Genomic DNA, 17,969 nt, shown 5'->3' on the forward strand with positions numbered 1-17,969 from the left:
GTATCAAATTTTTTATATAATGTGAAGGGAAATGCTAGGACTCCCTTATTTAGCTCATCAATTATAAATAGGTCAATAGAATATGATAACAGTAGTGGATTTTCATATTCAATATAAACAATTCAACAATTGAAGTCAAGACTCTGCAATCTAGATTAGTGAAGAAAACTTGTGATTCACTAATATGACATTATTTAAAATCTCACCCTTGACTGATTTTTCCTCCAATAGTTGAGAATAAAGGCAGTGATTGAAAGAATGAGGGAATGCAGCAGCACTTGCAGCCATTTTTATTTCCAAAGAGCTGAACTAACTCTTACCCAACTTAAGAATTTGGAGAAAATATGTTGGTACAAGCAAAGCATACAAACACGCAAAATTTATATAGTAGATTGCTCCATCAAAACTGCTCGATTTTTCTCCTATTATATTGTGATGGATATAGATGATTTGCTGTTGATATTTTAACTACCCTCCATTGGCATTGATGAAACAATGCAAGTAAAATTCACCATACCACGCAAAAATGCAGGGCTCAGAGTTCAAGAGATGCCTCATAGAAGACGATAAGAGAATTGGCTTCCAACAAGGCTATAGAGCCGTGGCTGAATGGCTACGAGCTGAAATTAGTGTGGAAGGTTCTAATACTGATGCATCTCAGCCACAGGTAAATAAGCTAAATGAAATTTATTTCAAATTGAATACTTTACCAATTAGTCTATTTGATGTTAAGTTCCAATATAAAGTGAGTATATCTGTTTTAAGCAAGCAATGATAACAATGCGTAGGATGTTGGAATGCAGCCTGACAATCCTTCTACACAATCTGTGGATGTCTAAGGTTCACATGATGTGCATCCCAGCGGTGGAGGTATACATTTGCTATTAAATTTTTTATATGTAATTGCAATTGGTGTTTGGATTAACGTAACATTTTGTATAGCAGCTGTAGAGGATCGAGGGGTCGATGTTCATGACCGTGTTGACGTTGAGTCCAGACAAAATGATGTGGTCAGATCAGGTAAAGAGACACAGTTATGTTATTTAAAATAATTAAATACTTGTAACAATTATAATAAATTATTTTTAATTTAACTCTTTTATTTGTTATTGCAGAGGACCCCCCTTTGCAACAGCATAGGAATTTGAGATCATCAAGAACAGAGAACATAACAACTGATGAGGGGGGAATTGATGATGACACTGATGCTCCTCTTAGAGCTTACATAGGAAAAAGAAATAGAAAGAAAAAAAAGAAATGATTGTCACTACATACCTTAATTGATAATGACTGTATTTTATGTCTCAATGAATTTAATTATGTGCTAATGAATGTTCATGAATTATGTGTTAATGCAGAATATTGATGAATGTTGCATGTTAATGAATCTAATGTGTTAATGAATGTTATCATGTGATATTGATTGAATGTTACCTTTTATTAATGGTTGAAAGAATGAATGAATGTTAGATGTTAACGGGGAATGTAGAGTGATGTTAGGGGGAGGGGGGTGGGGCCAAATGAGCTTCCACCTTCACGTGGTTGGCCCTGTTTAGTAGAGAATATTAAACTATTCTCGAAACAAAGTGAAGCTCAATAAGATACTTGTTATTACCTTTTTTTTTAAAAATTGTGTGCTTTAGCCTTGATTTTTGAGCATGACATTAACCTTTAAAAAACTCCATGGTTAAGAACATTTGGGTTGGAGTGGTGCTTGGGTGGGTAACATCTCGAGAAAGCCCAACGCTTCACCTCCGTGAGCAAACCTAGATGCAATGAGTATTTACTGTTCTATTCATTCTAATGAGAAAGAAGTTATTGTGAAACACTACTCATAAACATAGACCAATTAGTTTGACCGAAAACTACAAAATTGAATCTTGATAGCAACATCACAATATTAAAAAAACTTATAACTTGTTAATGCACAAGAAAATTTTGTGTCAATAACAATAGTTTTTGGCTAGTTGAAAGTATTACTTATCAAAGTTGTTTGTACTTCCTCATGTAAGACATTTGATATTTACTTTATTGATACTAGAAGAAAATATAATGAACTCCTCCTTAGACCGTTGAAGATAATAATGCAACAAAACCAAATCTATAAAAATTAAGAAGAGTGTTGACATAAGAGAAAACAAGATGAGAAAAGAAACATAAGATATATACTCAAATAACCACCCTACCCCAAAACACACGAATGTGTGTTAATTCTCCATATAGGTTGTGATACACTCATAAACTCCAACGCTTCATAAGAGATCACCACTCTAATTTCTTATGAGTTCAAATACCATTTCCTTAAAAAAGCCAAATAAAATTGTCCATTCAATCTTCATCCAAGCCTTCAATATGTAGGCCAAAGAACCTACATTGATTTTCCAAAGCCATAAGCCAATACTTGGTTGAGATAGCTCAATTTAATTATGTGATCCAATGCTTCATAAGGGATCTATGTTTGATAAGTATGGTGTTTCATAGCATATGCCTGGTATTATGCTAGGAACATCGGTGCATGATGATGCAGTGGACTGAATTTTATGTTACAAAATTTGTTGTAGCTTAAGAGGGGAGACAACCAAATTATAAGTTGAAGCTTCTGCAATTGTCAATTTTGAGATGACAAAATCTATTATAGGGAATTTAATGTTAGTATGGTGAATAAAGAAAAGAGGATGTTATTTTTCAAGAGTGGTTTTGAAAGATTTGATTAGAATATGATTGAAAGAATACAAATGGAAGTGCATGTATTTCCATTACTCATTTGTTTGAGGATCTGATAAATTATCCTAAATCGCTAGATAAGAGAAACATCCCCAAGATACTCATGGAAAACTATCCTCGTCCTTCAAAGAATGTTATCACAATGCTGAACCGACATATTCTTACAAAAGAGGTTCAAACTTCCATTACATTCATAGGAAGTTGAGGGGTAATGACATAGGGTGGAGCCATTAGTAAATCTTATAGCTAAGGACTAATACAAATTTTAATGTTTCCAACCTTGGAGATGCATCTTAGTGAAAGGCTTATGATGCTCATAATTTTTCTTTTAACAATGTGATTTAGCAAATATGGTAGGTGATAGTTTCAGTTTCCCTGATGTCTTCTTTTAACTCTTAGGCAGTGTTTCTCTGAGCTTCTGGGATTGAGGGATGCAGGGAAATAGTTTTGAGGATGGCAATTTTTTTCCAAAAGGTTATGGCTACTAAAGTAACTTCAAGAAACTAGGAGAAGCTGAAATTTTGAAAAGTAAATACAATGTACTGAATTTGCAATGACCATCTTCCCACCTCTACCTTCTAGAGGCTTTAACTTTTAAAAGTTTTTCTTTAACAAATTAGCTTTTCTTAGAACATTATGCAAAAAATGATGCAGGCTGTCTAGTTCTGAGAAAGATGGCATCCTTTCCGAGTCTCTGAGTCTTGAGGATGTCTGGAACATCAGGAACATCTTCCACTCCCTAGGTAATGCAATATGCATTCCCATGGAACACTGCATTAAGGCTGTCTTTTGGATGACAACTCTTTCTTCTGTGGGGTACTTGATGTCATGGTTATATGTTGGGAAGATTGTTCCATTGGTAGAATTTTGTTGTTCTTGATGCACTTCCAGAGATTCATAAATATGTAAAAAGGCATTGGCATACAAGAAACTTCATGATAGATGAGAAATCAATACAAGATTGTATGTAAGGATTTCATGTCATACCCACCCCATGATTAATCTGTTTCAAATAATGTATCAATATGGGGCAAAGGTGCCGTGGTCATAAGAAGTATATAATACTTAAATTGGCAAATGGATATTAAGTAAAGCTCTTAAATAATTGACTATTTCAGAAACAACATATCATTGTCACTGATTATACAGAATTGATAAAGAATCTCCTATTGAGTTTGAGATTCAAATCACATGTTTTAGAAAATAACAAATATTTCACTGTCAGTAAATTGAATGCTTTTGTGATGTCTGGCAACTCGTTCGACAATTATTATGTTTGATGGGCATGATGAATTGTCTCTTCTAGAAAGCTTCATATATGAATTCATTTTTCATGCAATAGATTTAATTTTAATCAAATAACCCATATTTAATAAAGAGCCAAAGAACAGTATTGGTAATAGAATAAAAAATCCTATGTCACATAGATCTGTCATGGCAGTTATACTTTATATGCAGAAATCTATAGTTTTTATGACCGTTTTAAAAATAATTGTCTATAATACTATATTGAGGAACACATGCTTGATAACTTATTCTGCCCCATTTTCAAGGCATGAAGTATTTAACATTCAAAGATGTTGAAAAAGAGTTGGTACTGCTCCCTAAATTAATCTTTAACAAGCAAGAGAAACCATGTTTACTATAGATTTTAAGCTAATCATTTAGAAATATCTTAAGAGGCATTCAGAGCATTTTTCACAGGCGAGAATAGAGAATATTAGACACTAAATCATTATTTTGAATTTGACCCCACTTTATTTTGGCCTTTCTTCATTTTCTCTTTTAGTATCAGTTTTAATCATTTCTACAAGGAGACGAGACTTGTTCTGTTATACATCTACGTGAACACCAATTTAAAACCGATAAAATGAATCTATCTTCAATCTAGTAGGTGTCAGGGGCTGCAGTTTCAAGATTTGTTTGAAATTTACAAGTCAATCTATCTCTTTTATATTGCTTAAGAGTTTCATTGTTTGTCACAGGATGATGCACATATCTTCTGTTTGCCTAGTCAGATCAAGGAAGAAATAAGATCTGTTTTAGATCTTACAGAAGTAATATTGTCTCAATTTGGTTTTAAGAGCTATGAAATCAACTTATCAACAAAGCCTGAGAAAGTAGTGGGTAGTGATGATATTTGGGAGAAAGCGACTTCTACTTTGAAAGACGCTCTTCAAGACAAGGGTTGGGATTATTCTGTTGATGAAGGAGGAGGTGCATTTTATGGTCCAAAGATTGATCTTAAGATTGAAGATGCCCTTGGAAGAAAGTGGCAATGCTCAACAATTCAGGTAAACATATTTGGCCTATACTCATGAATTTTAATTAGTATAATCTTGGGGAGTTGACTTTGATTTTTCTAATCGAAATAATACTGTGGACATCTGTATGCAGGTGGATTTTAATTTTCCTGAGCGATTTGATTTATTCTATGTTGATTCAAACTCAGAGAAACACATGCCAATAATGATTCACAGAGCTATCCTAGGATCTCTTGAACACTTCTTTGGCATATTAATAGAGAATTACACTGGTGATTTTCCCTTGTGGCTGTCTCAAGTACAAGCCCGTCTTTTACCTGTAACAGACACCCAGGTCTGTAGATTGATTGCATGTTCATATTTTGTTTTTCCTACAAAGGGTTTCAGGTTGACTGATTAATATAGGAATTCAACAGGTACCGTACTATCAGAAAGTGGTGGAAATAATGAGGAAAAAAAATATTAGAGCAGAAATATCATATGGTGAGCGTTAGAGATATAGTTATTCCAGTGGTTCAGAAGTTCTCCATCATTATTTCAGGCATGTGATTCTATTATTCCTGGGAAATGATCTGTTGTGATACTAGATCTCTGATTTGCTGTCTTCATCAAGATATTTTCCCAAAAAAAGGTTAATCAGGATTTTCCCAATTTTTTCCAGAATTTTGGCCCACATTTTGTCAATAATTTTTTTCCCCTTAGCATTAGCTAGTAAGGAGGAAAATCAAACTTGTTGACTTCTTGCCTCCAAATCTGACGAGAACTCCATAAGCTCTTCATCTAAAAACACAGTGATTCTTTTCAAACGCAAATACATCACTAGCAATTCATTTTGTTTGGCCCGTCACAATAAGCACAACATTTCTCCTTTCCATGTCACTATTTGTGATTGCTATTACATCACCATTGCCTATATAAGCTAAGTAGAAATGGATCAATCAAGAGCATTTTATTATGAATTTAACTTTCAAATTGCACAACACTGATTCTTTTGAATCGTAAAAGATGGTAAACAAAACTTGTGAAGCCTAATGAGCATTTTGTGCCTCCTTAAGGTACTCAAATATATGAGCAAAATTACCACAAACTGTCAAAAAGCTATGCAGATCTTTCACACACAATTTTCATTTCAAAAATAGAAGTAACATCATATAACTATTGCAGGTTACATAAAAGACTTTATCAAGATAAATCTGGTTGAGATCCCGCGCAACCCTTCTAGAAAAATATTTGAAGTATAGTTCATTAAACCCATCTTTTTATTAGAGTTCACATTTGAAGAAGGGAGCATGATAGATTAGCCTGAAACAATCCTTGCACTAAGACCAAGCGCAGACCCTCACCCTCTTGGCCCCAACTAGCAAGCACATAGGACATCAAGCAAGAGGTGGCCTACCTAGTGGAGTGTTGGTATCTACCCTCCCTATTCATGCCACATTTAAATTTATTTCACATCATCCAATCACCATACAATTGGAATCAGGGAGCTTGTGGCGGGGCCGCTGTGGCGGTGACGGCAGTTGGCGTCGCCGCCACAGTGGCCCCGCCATATTGCTAACCACGGACGTCGTAATTGCGACGTACGCATGCGCATTGTGACAAAAAAAGCGTCGCGTGCATAGCGACGCCGTCGCAATTGATGACTTTGCGTCACAATTGCGACGGCCAGCAGCGTCGACGGCACCGTCGCAAGTTTTCGTGGACGTCGCAAGTGCGACGCCCACAGATGAACTGTAAAGGCTCCCGCCTCAGCGAACCCATGGGCAGATGCTGACGCCACCTCGTCGCAATGCGTGGTAAAGACGTTGAAATTGCGATGGGAACCACATCCATTGTGACGGGAGCAATGATGGGATAGAATGTTGAGCTTGCGACAGCTAGGCGTTGCAATTGCGACGTCCAAGAATAGACGTTGTAATTTGCGACTAAAAAACAATGACGTCTTCTGTTGTCGCAGTGGTGATACATTTGCGTCGCAATTCTGACACTTTGCCATCGCAAATCAATGCCAAATGTATTAGTGACATTCTTTCTAGGAAAGAGATTGGTGTCATGGATAAGAAAAAAGAAGAATTGTATTTCCCAATCAACAGCTAAAGTTGAGTATGTGATAGCTATAGTGAACTATTCAAAAATTATGTTGATCAAGAAATTGTTGAAATTAATGAAAGATAAGATTACATATCTATTGGTTATCTGTTGTGATAATACAAGTTCTATCAACATTTCAAAGAATCCAATGATGCACACTAAGACAAAACACATTACTATCAAGTATCACTACTTGAGGGAACTAGTTCAAGACAAGGAAGTGAAGCTAAAATATGTGAATACCAAGGAACATATTGCTAACATGTTCACAAAACCCTTACCTAAAGATGGTCATGAATATCTTAGAGGTCCATTGGTGGTGATTCCCCTAACCAAAGCTACTTAAGATGACAAGGTGCATTACATCACATGTGCTAATAAGAATATCCTACACAGTGATGTAATACAACTCTACTTTGGTACATGCCTAAGGTAAATAATTCAATACAAAATAATAGATCAGTCATAGGCAGATGACAAGAATCAACTAGACATGCAAAATCTACATTAATTAGATGTATCAAGTGTTTGAAGCTCACATAGCTCAATGTCTTTGGCATTGTTGTCAAAGAGGGAGAGATTACTACAAAGAGAGAGTTAAGGAGAGAAATATGTTGTCAAAGTTGGAGATAATGAAAGAATATACAAAAGGAGAATTATTTTATAGGGAGAAATTTAGTAAAATATAATCATAGTGAGATTTTTTAGATTGTATGGTAACAAGTGGTATTGATACATATTGAGATATTGAGATGTTTCCATCAATGACAGAGAGGGAGATTTGGAAACTTACTTATAATTGAAAGAATTATTTTTTTGTCATTGATGTCAAATACTATTGATAAGACATATTGCTACCTAATCTAAATGCCATATATATGTGATTGATGAAGAGAATTTGAGGAGTTTCTCATAATAATAGAACATAGAGGAAAGGTTGAGTTCTGAAAAGGGAGTTACAATGGACATTCGATTCGATGGAATTTTATAAAAGCAAAGTGATTATTTATTTTATGAAAGCTAACCCAAGACAAGAAATAGAGCAAAAGGCTAAGAAATGTCAAGTGATACTAGTGTCAACTGAGCTACTGTTAGCATCAAGAAAATCTAATGGTGACTAAGCATTAGCATCGACTGAGAAAGATAGTTGATACCAAGCCAAAAAACTTTATAAAAATCAAGTAATTTAGTGAAGACCAAGTGTGAGAATTTTAGAGATTCTCGAGTGATAGTATAAGAATGAATTTAAGGAAATCGTGAGATCAAGTTGACACATATGATTTCTTTGGAGATGTAAACCGTGTTGAATATAAGTTTGATGACTTCGATCATTAAATTCAAAATGAGGATTAGGTAAAGATCTAATAGATTGATTCAAGAGAAGTTTCTAGAGGAAGATCAAGAATATAGACACATACAATGAATCATGTTTAACCTAATCATAAACCCTAAGATCTACGATAGTGATGGAAAATGGTAAAGTGAGAATTGCCTATTTAATGAGATATAGAGCCGAAAAAATTATCAAGAGTGAAAGTGTGTGTAAGATACACATACAAATAGAGGTGGATTAGAAATGCACAAGTGTGTGAGTGGATGAAAAGCTAAAGGAGAAAGCTTGTAGAGATGATGTTGATATTGGTAAGTGAATCTAAGCAAAATGCTTAAGTGTTGTTGAGAAGAGTGGATTGATTTCTTGAAGGGTTGCCAAGAGAATCAAGATTAGAGCTGACAATTGAAGGCTTATCAGTGAGTCAACACAAGGACAAAATAGAGATTTGAACTTGTAAAAATGAGATGCAATCACATAGATCAAAACCTATATTGTTTTCTTTCTAATCATTGTAAATAATTTGTATTGAAATCCTTTTAATACAGTTTGACCTAATAGTAATTTGGAAGACTTAATAGTCTATATTAATCCTTTAAAAAGGTGGCATTCTAAATGGAATGATCAAAGTCCTCAGACAAGGCCATTCCTAACATGGTGATTAAATCCTTTAACAAGGTCGCATTTAACAATGTGTTTTGTAACCTTTAATAGGGTTGGCCCCTAACAGGCCTCACTTCAAAAGAGTGAAAAATAATGACATGTTGCTGGTGGTTTTTCCCAAATTGGGTTTCCATGTAAAATCCTACTATCAAAATATGTGTTGAATCCTTTATATGTTTTACATTTGATAATATTTTCATTATCCAAAGAAAGTTATGTTTAAGACAACATTTTTACAGTAGATACCAAGCAACACCAGGATAGGCAAAATAGTGAATGTTTGTGTTTAATTGTTTAACTAGTACTTAACGACCTTGAGTAACTGATTCACCAAGCCCCAGCCCCCACACCCTTGTAGTTATTCTAGACATTTTTAACAATAAACAACCCTCCTATATCACAATTTCATCACATTGAAGCTTTGTAAGTTTTCTATCATCTTGCTATCATTTGAAATCATATATTTTCAACATATTTCTCAGAGCTTGGAGTCTAAGTCTACCAAAATCACAACTAAATGCACACTTTATACAATCATAGAGAAGTAACATAAACTTGGAGTATTTGTCAATTTGCATGCATTCATTCATGTATTTTATTTATGTAATATTTTTTTTATGTTGTTGTTTGTAGGGTTGAATGAATTTATTAGTTTAGCATTTTGAATGAATAGGTGCTACTAATAACTTTGTTTGAGTCTTGCAGATTTCCCCTACAATAATTTGGTGAATGTGACATGAATCTGATAGCCCCAATAGAACCAAATAATTAACTTTGAAAGATTTGGCCATATCTCTCAAATCGTGTAGACTTTATTTATGATTATTTTTGCAGGTTGATGCTGACATACGAGGACTACAAAAAAATATAGAATTTAAAAAAAAATAAAAAAATTTATTTTTAATTTTTTTCATAAAAAAATGATTATGGGTGCAAATTAGAGCATATTTATGAATTTCTTATATTTCTAGAAAGGTCTTAAAGTTATAGAGGCCATGTATTCTCATGATTTTATTATTGATGACAAATAATGGTTGAAATAAATAGATCTTCGAAAACTGGTCTATTTTGATAAATAAGATCTCTAGGACACAAATGAGCTCATATTTTTTAAAAATTCTTAATTTTTTTGAAAGCTAACTAATTTTCAATAGGTGTTTCTTCTTTTCACTTTACCTTTTTGGACCAGAAATATATCAAAAACTTGCATCTTTATGACTAGGTTGAAAATAATAAAATAATCATGTTACATATGGAGTAAAATATCAATCTATGTGCTTATGCTTTCCAAAGTTCATTAGTTTTTATTTCATATTTATATCCTTCACTTTTCTAGTCTTATTTTGGACTAATATTAATGGATTTTGTAGATGCTAAGGAGCTAGAACAATCACCTAGGTACATGCAAAAAATAAAACAATCTAAAAAAGGCACCTAGGCTTACCTAGCTTCAAATCGAGTAGGCCTCAAAACTTTTATATGTGTCATTTATTTGTGGCATTTTCAAGTTCATGATCTAAAAAATCACTTTTCCTTCTAAGGAATGAACAAAATATTAAAACTAAAGCCTTTTGTTTTCCACTAGATAAGGCTTGGAAAGAGAAACCATGTTTTTAATGTTTGGAGGCTAAAAGTAGTAGGGATATGCTCTCATCTTTTTGGATGATCAGACTCATAGGTCCCTACTCTTAGTTTCATTTCATTTCTTTTAGTATGTGGCATAAAACCTTAGGGAAATACCTCTCGAGACTTTTCTTAATGAGGTCAGTGAGAGGGAAAGCCGAGAATGGGAACTACTTTAATCATAGTATTTTGACAAAGAGCATGTAATAGTATTCCTCTAGTAGTCCTCATAGATTGTGCAAAACCTCCTTGGCATTGGTGCGAACACTAGTACATTAGGCCTCTATTTTTGACGATAGGCCAATTTGGCTTGTCAAATCCCCTTTTTCCTTTGTCGAAAATGCAATGTTGTTGGGATATAAAGAAAAAGAAAAGAAAAGAAAACATTTCATTTTGTACTCATCAAATTGTAAGTGTCTGAGATTGCATGTGTGTAGAGGGGTTTTGCATTCAAGGAAAAGTGCAACCTCAGACTCCATTGGAAGGGTTTTTCCAAATTTGCAATCCCCCAACATTGCAGCACATACATCCTTTCTTTGGGAGAAACCAACATTTCATCAAGTGTTCCTTTGACAACACCCATAACTACTTAATTGCAGCTCATGTATTCTTTTCCATCTTGTCTTCTTATCATTACAATTTTATTTTTTAGTCTTCATTGTGTTTCTTCTTCAACAAATGATCAAAAAATATTCCTTTACATCTCTACTCCAATTCATATTTTATCTATACATCGATTTGCATTAATTTACAAAAAAAAAAAAAAAACATTTCATTTTGTACTCATCAAATTGTAAGTGTTTGAGATTGCATGTGTGTAGAGGGGTTTTGTGTTCAAGGAAAAGTGTAGCCTCAGACTCCATTGGAAGGGTTTTTACAAATTTGCAATCCCCCAACATTGCAACACATACATCCTTTCTTTGGGAGAAACCAACATTTCATCAAGTGTTCCTTTGACAACACCCATAACTACTTAATTGTAGCACATGTATTCTTTTCCACCTCGTCTTCTTATCATTACAATTTTATTTTTTAGTCTTCATTGTGGTTCTTCTTCAACAAATGATCAAAAAATATTCCTTTGCATCTCTACCCCAATTCATAGTTTATCTATACATCGATTTGCATTAATTTACCAAAAAAACCCTCCTTGAGAAATATTACTAAATTTTTGGGTTCATATAATTTGTTGTCATGACATTTGTTAAGTTTCTATGATTAATACCTATACTTATAATGAGGGGGTAATAATGGGTTTCAACTTTCAATCCAAAGGTGCTCTAAGTGACCATAAATAATTTTTGGATTGTATATCTTAGACTCTTGCTATCCAATGAAATATCAATATACTTGCAATCACATGGCATTCTATCTATTGTGTGTGTTTTCTCGTATGGTGTTTGTGGTATTATACTACTAAAATTATCCTTGCTATAAAGAATGTTTGGATCTGATGTCATAAGTATACATTCATGAACTTGACATTGCAGATTAAAAAATTACTGTAACTATATATTTAATAGCATTTTGGAGTTCCAAGCAACTATCTCAAGTTTCCTAGTAGAAATTATCAACTCAATAAAAAGTTATAGAATCTGAAGATTAGCCATATTGAGGATGAAACAATAGTGTACAATAGTTTTAGCCAAATTTTGGTTGTTGTGGATACAATTTCTACATGATGAGGTCATTAGATGTTCTGAAGGAAGTTCCATTTTTAGTTTGTGAGGTAACTATGATTGTAAAGAAGGATAGTGAGGTTGTAACAAGGGGTTTCAGATTCCAACCCAAAGCTGCCCTTAGAGACCATAAACAACCTCTAGATTGTATATCTTAGACTCTTTCTATCCAATGAAATATCATCTTACTCATAGTTACATGGATTTCTATTTATTGTGTGTATTTTCATATATAGTGTTTTTGGTATTATACTATTCAAACTATCGTATCTAGAAAGAACTTTTGTATCTGATGCCATATGAATACATTCATGAACTTGATATTGTAGCTTGAAAAAAAATAGTGTCAATATCTATTTTATAGCATGTTAGAGTTTCAAGCAACTATCTCAGAGTTTCCTAATTATAGAATCGAAAGATCAACCTCATTGATGATGAAGCAATAGTAACTTTAGCCAAATTAGATGTTCTAAAGGAAGTTCCATTTTTAGTTTAGGTAACTATGATTGTAAACAAGGATTTTGTGCCAATTGTTTCTACTAGAAGGAAGAACTAGTGAAATTAGTTTGAGAAATTTAATAGAGAAGAAGATGGACCTAAAACACTTCTTAGCTTAAAAGTATCTAGATTTTCTAGGAAGTAAGGATAAGATACCAATGTATATTTTCTTAAATTGGGAATACCATTAAGAATAAATAATTGAAATACTAGTGTTTATGTCTAATGATGCATACAAATTATAAATTGAGAAATCTTGATTGAAGGATCTCAGATCAATGCAAATTTGGGTGGAGAAAGTGAAAATGAAAGTAAATAAACTAATTTTTTTATGAATGAGATTGTAATCCAAGTCATTTATTATGGTTTCAACTGATTTCATTTTAGAAATATTGAAGTCCATGATTTTTTGGAAAAGACAGGACCACCATGACTTTATTTTAGAGTGATATATTAGACTATATGAACACTAGCTACACAATTTTAGGCTTTAGACCAAGGAATCTCATTGATCCTAACTTGACTTTTATGCTAATGTGTGCAACCTTAGGGAAAGATGCAATAGACTTATATACTAAACATTGCTTCTTCAAGATAAGATATAATACATTCTTTGAAATGATAAGTGTAATGCACTGTTGTAAACATATGAAACTAACTTCACTAATAGTAATCTAGAATTATGGTCCAAAGATGAAATCTTTTCATTCAAAAAGTTTAGGAAAGAAGGTTTTCGATGAGCATAGACACTTTCTACACAAAAATCATAAGTATCAAATTACCAAAAAAATACTTTCAATGGGAAAGTAGAGACGTCATCAAAGCCATGAAGAATGACACCTCACATATGGAGGTTAGAATACAATAGAATAAACCATCGAGGTAATGTCATTTCCATCTGATGTAGGATTTTTTATGAAATTAAAATTTGGATACTATCTTTTATTTTGTAATGATGTAATTGATGTTTATAAAGGTTGTCAAGGCATTGATGAGCAATTTCCAAAAGGACTTAAAATCTATACTAGACAATTTAGTAGGTTGACGTACTATGAGCACCTCCCAATCATGCATTTGTTTGATGTTATGAATATTCGAAAGAATGTAATAGAGAAACTACGGAAAATATTGAATGGAAGGCATGACAAAGAAAAATTGGATAAAATTTGTAATGACATTGATGAATCTAATCATGCATTGAAATTTTTCCTTGAATCAAATAGCAATAGAAACCAAATTAATATGAGTGTCATTCCTTGGTTATTAACGCAACAAAAAACTAATGCCATATTTGAAGTCATAAAAAATACTAAATTTTCCATAGGATTTTCTACAAACATAAGCACTCTCATATCAAAGAAAGGTGATTTTGGGTGAGGGTTGAAAATACATGATTGGCATGCCCTCCCAAAGGTAAGTCATGTTCTTCCCTATTTACAATAAATTTTTAAAACATCATGTACTTTTCATTATTTTATTTTATAATATATTGAAAAGATAATTTTAATATTATTGCAGTATGTTCTACCTCTATCTCTCCCACACAACTTTGACAACATGAGTGTCAAAAAAGTTATATATGATCTTGGGAAATACATGAGGTTAGAAGTGTTATTTGTTAGAGTTGTATAGATTTATTTTTGCATCTTTCTCTTCTTTTTCTTTAATTTATTGTATATTTTTTTGTAGAGTCTCATTAATAATTTTTTGTGTGATAAATATCTTCTAGGTGGTTGTCATCTAAAGAAATTGATAAAAAAGGACATAAAGCATTGGAAGAGAAAAATTCCTTAGCTTTTGTCTGAGATACAAAAGTGTCCACCTTTAACTTTTTTCAATGCATAAGAGCACTACCTCATACATCTAGTTGAGGAGATTGAATTATGTCGACCTATACCAACTAGGTCAATGTGGATGGTTGAGAGGCACTTGAAATTTTTGTAGGGCTTGGTTTGAAAAAGAACACATCTTGAGGGTTTCATGGTTGAAGGATATATGGTATACCAGACCATGGTGTAAATTAGTGAATATTTTCTTAAGTTTGCACTAAACATCCATGTAGATCATATTTGGGATCCCAACTCCATTAACAGATTCAATGGGGAGTACTTGATGGGGAAAGTTAGATTAAGGAAAGTGAGAGGTAATTATAAAATTTTATGATATTTATTAATCCTTATCCATCAAGAATATAAGTTATTTCTAACTGGTCTATTTATTTTATATAGTTGCTCGTGAGTGAGACACACTTCATTTGTATATTGAAAATAATCTTGATTGGATGATGGTATGGATTGAATGATCTCAAAAAAATGGTTGTGCATTAACATGGGTAGGTGTTGCTTCATTGGTTAAAGAATTTTATTGTAATAAAGATTCCATTGTTACACAAATGGTAATTGATCTAGCAAATGGATTAAGAGGTGGAAAGGTACGTATAAGTTAATCTATCATCATCACCCATTTATTTAATATCAACTCATGGATGTATACATAATTTTGACATTTTTGAAAAATAATAGGTCAAGTACCACAAAGCTATGTACTACAATGGCAGTAAATTTTGCATAAAAAAGGTGGATGACACTAACAAAACTTGTGATTCTGGGATAATTTTAGCCTCTGAGGTCACCAATATTTCATCTAGAAATAGATACTATGGAATTTTGAATGATATAATTGAGTGTGACTTTAATTCCTTCAACCTAGTGTTATTCATTGTCAAATGGTACAAGCTATGAATGAATCAAAATGACCCTAATACAACTATTATTGAACATGATAATGGTTTTACAATGATTAATACATGAACATTTGAGCCAGCTAAAAATGAGCACTATGTTCTTCCAAGACAATGTGAGTAAGTGTTTTACTTTGGTGTTCCACATAAACCAGGTTGGTCATTTTTCATTAGACATGATCCAAGATGAACATTGATAAAGTATAATGTGATTGAAGAGGAAGATACCGAAGAAATGGAAGACAAATTACTAGAAGATGATAATGGCGAAGATGAAGAAGGAAACAATAATGATGATGGAAAAGATGTCCATGATGATGGTGATGGCATTGATGGCTATGGTGGTGGTGGTGATGGTGATGATGATGGTGATGATGATGATGTTAATGATGATGATGATGGTGATGGTGGTGATGATGGTGATGATGATGATGATGGCGATGGTGGTGGAAATGATGATGATGGTAGTGATGGTGATAGTGATGATAATGATGATAATGATGATGATGATGATGATGATGATGATCATAGTGATGATCATGATGATGAAAATGGTCATTGTGATGATTTGGATGATGATGGAAATAATGATGATGTTCATGATGATGAGATAAATGAAGAAGATGATCAATGACAGGATCAATAGAAATGTAATAGGTGTTTATTAGGTGTAAATATTTGTTATGATGCTCAATTCTTGGTGTTGATTACTTTTAATATGTTTTCTGTAGAGGTAACAAATTAAAAAGTATACAATGATTATGATGTATTCATATTGTTCATGTTATGTTCTATATAATTTATAGCATAAGTATTATGTAATTTGTAACTAACTTAAGACAAATGATTTACATATGTAGGAAACTATACCCCTTTGATGAGGATCATATAGAGTGACATGCATCAAGAGGTATAAGTAAAATTTTTACTTCCAATTGTAACTCCAATATACAATATACCATTTTATTCATAATTCTTTTTTCAAAGTTGACTATTCCTTTCATTATGTTGATGCTTTTATATATATTCTTTGTCACAGGGTAACATGGCTGATCTATCAGCTGACAGAGGTAGGGATGTTGCTTCCACCCCTTCTTCAGTATAGGTAAACCTTTTGTATAAAAAATTGTGTAATTATAATTTTGAAGAATGTATATTATTATGTTATTTTTGTTAAGTTTTTGTACTTGTTTTTAATGTTTTACTGATGTTTTTGTCACAATTTGATTTTCAGGAAAAGAGAAAAGAACACATTACACAAGAGTAATTTGTTGTTGATATGGTGGTCATAGTATTATCCGATGATAACATCACATATACCAATGACCCTATAAGCATGTGTAAAAAGAGCTTCAAAAGCATTAATCTATAAATTCTTATGCTTGTGATGGATCCAAATCCAACCAAAGAGAAAGAGGCGACAATAAATGAATTGTATCAAAGAGCACATTGTCTAGAAGTAAGGAACAATGAATCTTTAGCGAGGATGATAGTTCAAAAAAGCTTTATTTATTATACTATATTATGGATCATGAACCGAAATATGTATGTGTTGTTACAACAATTTTTGAGACCTCACCGAGTTGTTCCACCTGACAAGGGTACTCGTGTAGCTCCTACAAATATGTGATTTCAATTTTCAATCATCATAAGGGACATTATTTTCTTCATGATTATTATTGAAAATTTTATATTATTGCCCTTATGTTTTTGCAATCTATATTTTAAAAATTGAGTGTGTGTGTGTGTGTGTGTATTGTTGGAATGTCTTAATGGGAAGAGTGCTTCTAAGAGGAGCGGGGGGGGGGGGGAGAGTGTGAATTAGAAGTACTAACTTTTTATCTATTTTAAATCCTTAATAACTTATAACTAAAATTAACATGCATGCATATAAACATTAAGCAATCATAAGAAACAATCATGCAACACCACATAACACTTGAGATTTTGGTGACCCAAAAACCCTCCAGGAATAAGAAGGTAAATTTGGGGTGGGGATGAAACCCACAAAATTACTGCAGCAATTGAATTTCAACCACTTCTGATGGTTTGCCCCGTTAAAGGCTACAACACACTATTAAATGTGACCCTGTTAAAGGATTTCTACACCCTGTTAGGAGTGTGCCCTATTAGAGGACTTAAGAACATTCAACTTAGAATACCACCCTATTAAAGGATTTACATAAGGCTGTAAAACCTACCTAACTCAATAGGATTTCCAAAGTTCCTAATACAATTGTGAGAGAGTATTAGAATAATACACCTAAACTAATGCAATCTCTAATGTTGATCTTAGGTACTTGATCTTCTCTTCTATAACTGATCTCTGCTAAATCTGATCTACTGATTGTGTTCCT

At 32.9% G+C, this 17,969-nt stretch overlaps 1 protein-coding gene and 1 long non-coding RNA gene across 2 annotated transcripts; both read left to right on the forward strand.

The window, feature by feature from the left end:
• The first annotated feature begins 521 nt into the window (after positions 1–521).
• On the forward strand, positions 522–1,383 carry LOC149557853 (uncharacterized). The gene is made up of 4 exons (XR_016352419.1): positions 522–667; positions 804–870; positions 946–1,020; positions 1,116–1,383. It is a non-coding gene; the product is annotated as an uncharacterized LOC149557853 (long non-coding RNA).
• A 2,896-nt stretch (positions 1,384–4,279) lies between these two features.
• Positions 4,280–5,482, forward strand: LOC149557854 (threonine--tRNA ligase, chloroplastic/mitochondrial 2-like). The gene is made up of 4 exons (XM_089830480.1): positions 4,280–4,318; positions 4,710–5,018; positions 5,122–5,322; positions 5,405–5,482. Exons 1-4 carry the CDS (start codon positions 4,280–4,282, stop codon positions 5,480–5,482), a joined length of 627 nt encoding a protein of 208 aa, XP_089686606.1.
• Positions 5,483–17,969: the final 12,487 nt, after the last annotated feature.

This window comes from Cupressus sempervirens, chromosome 5 (genome assembly GCF_028749045.1).
Source record: "Cupressus sempervirens isolate cs-2001-9-10 chromosome 5, ASM2874904v1, whole genome shotgun sequence".
NCBI lineage: Eukaryota > Viridiplantae > Streptophyta > Pinopsida > Cupressales > Cupressaceae > Cupressus > Cupressus sempervirens.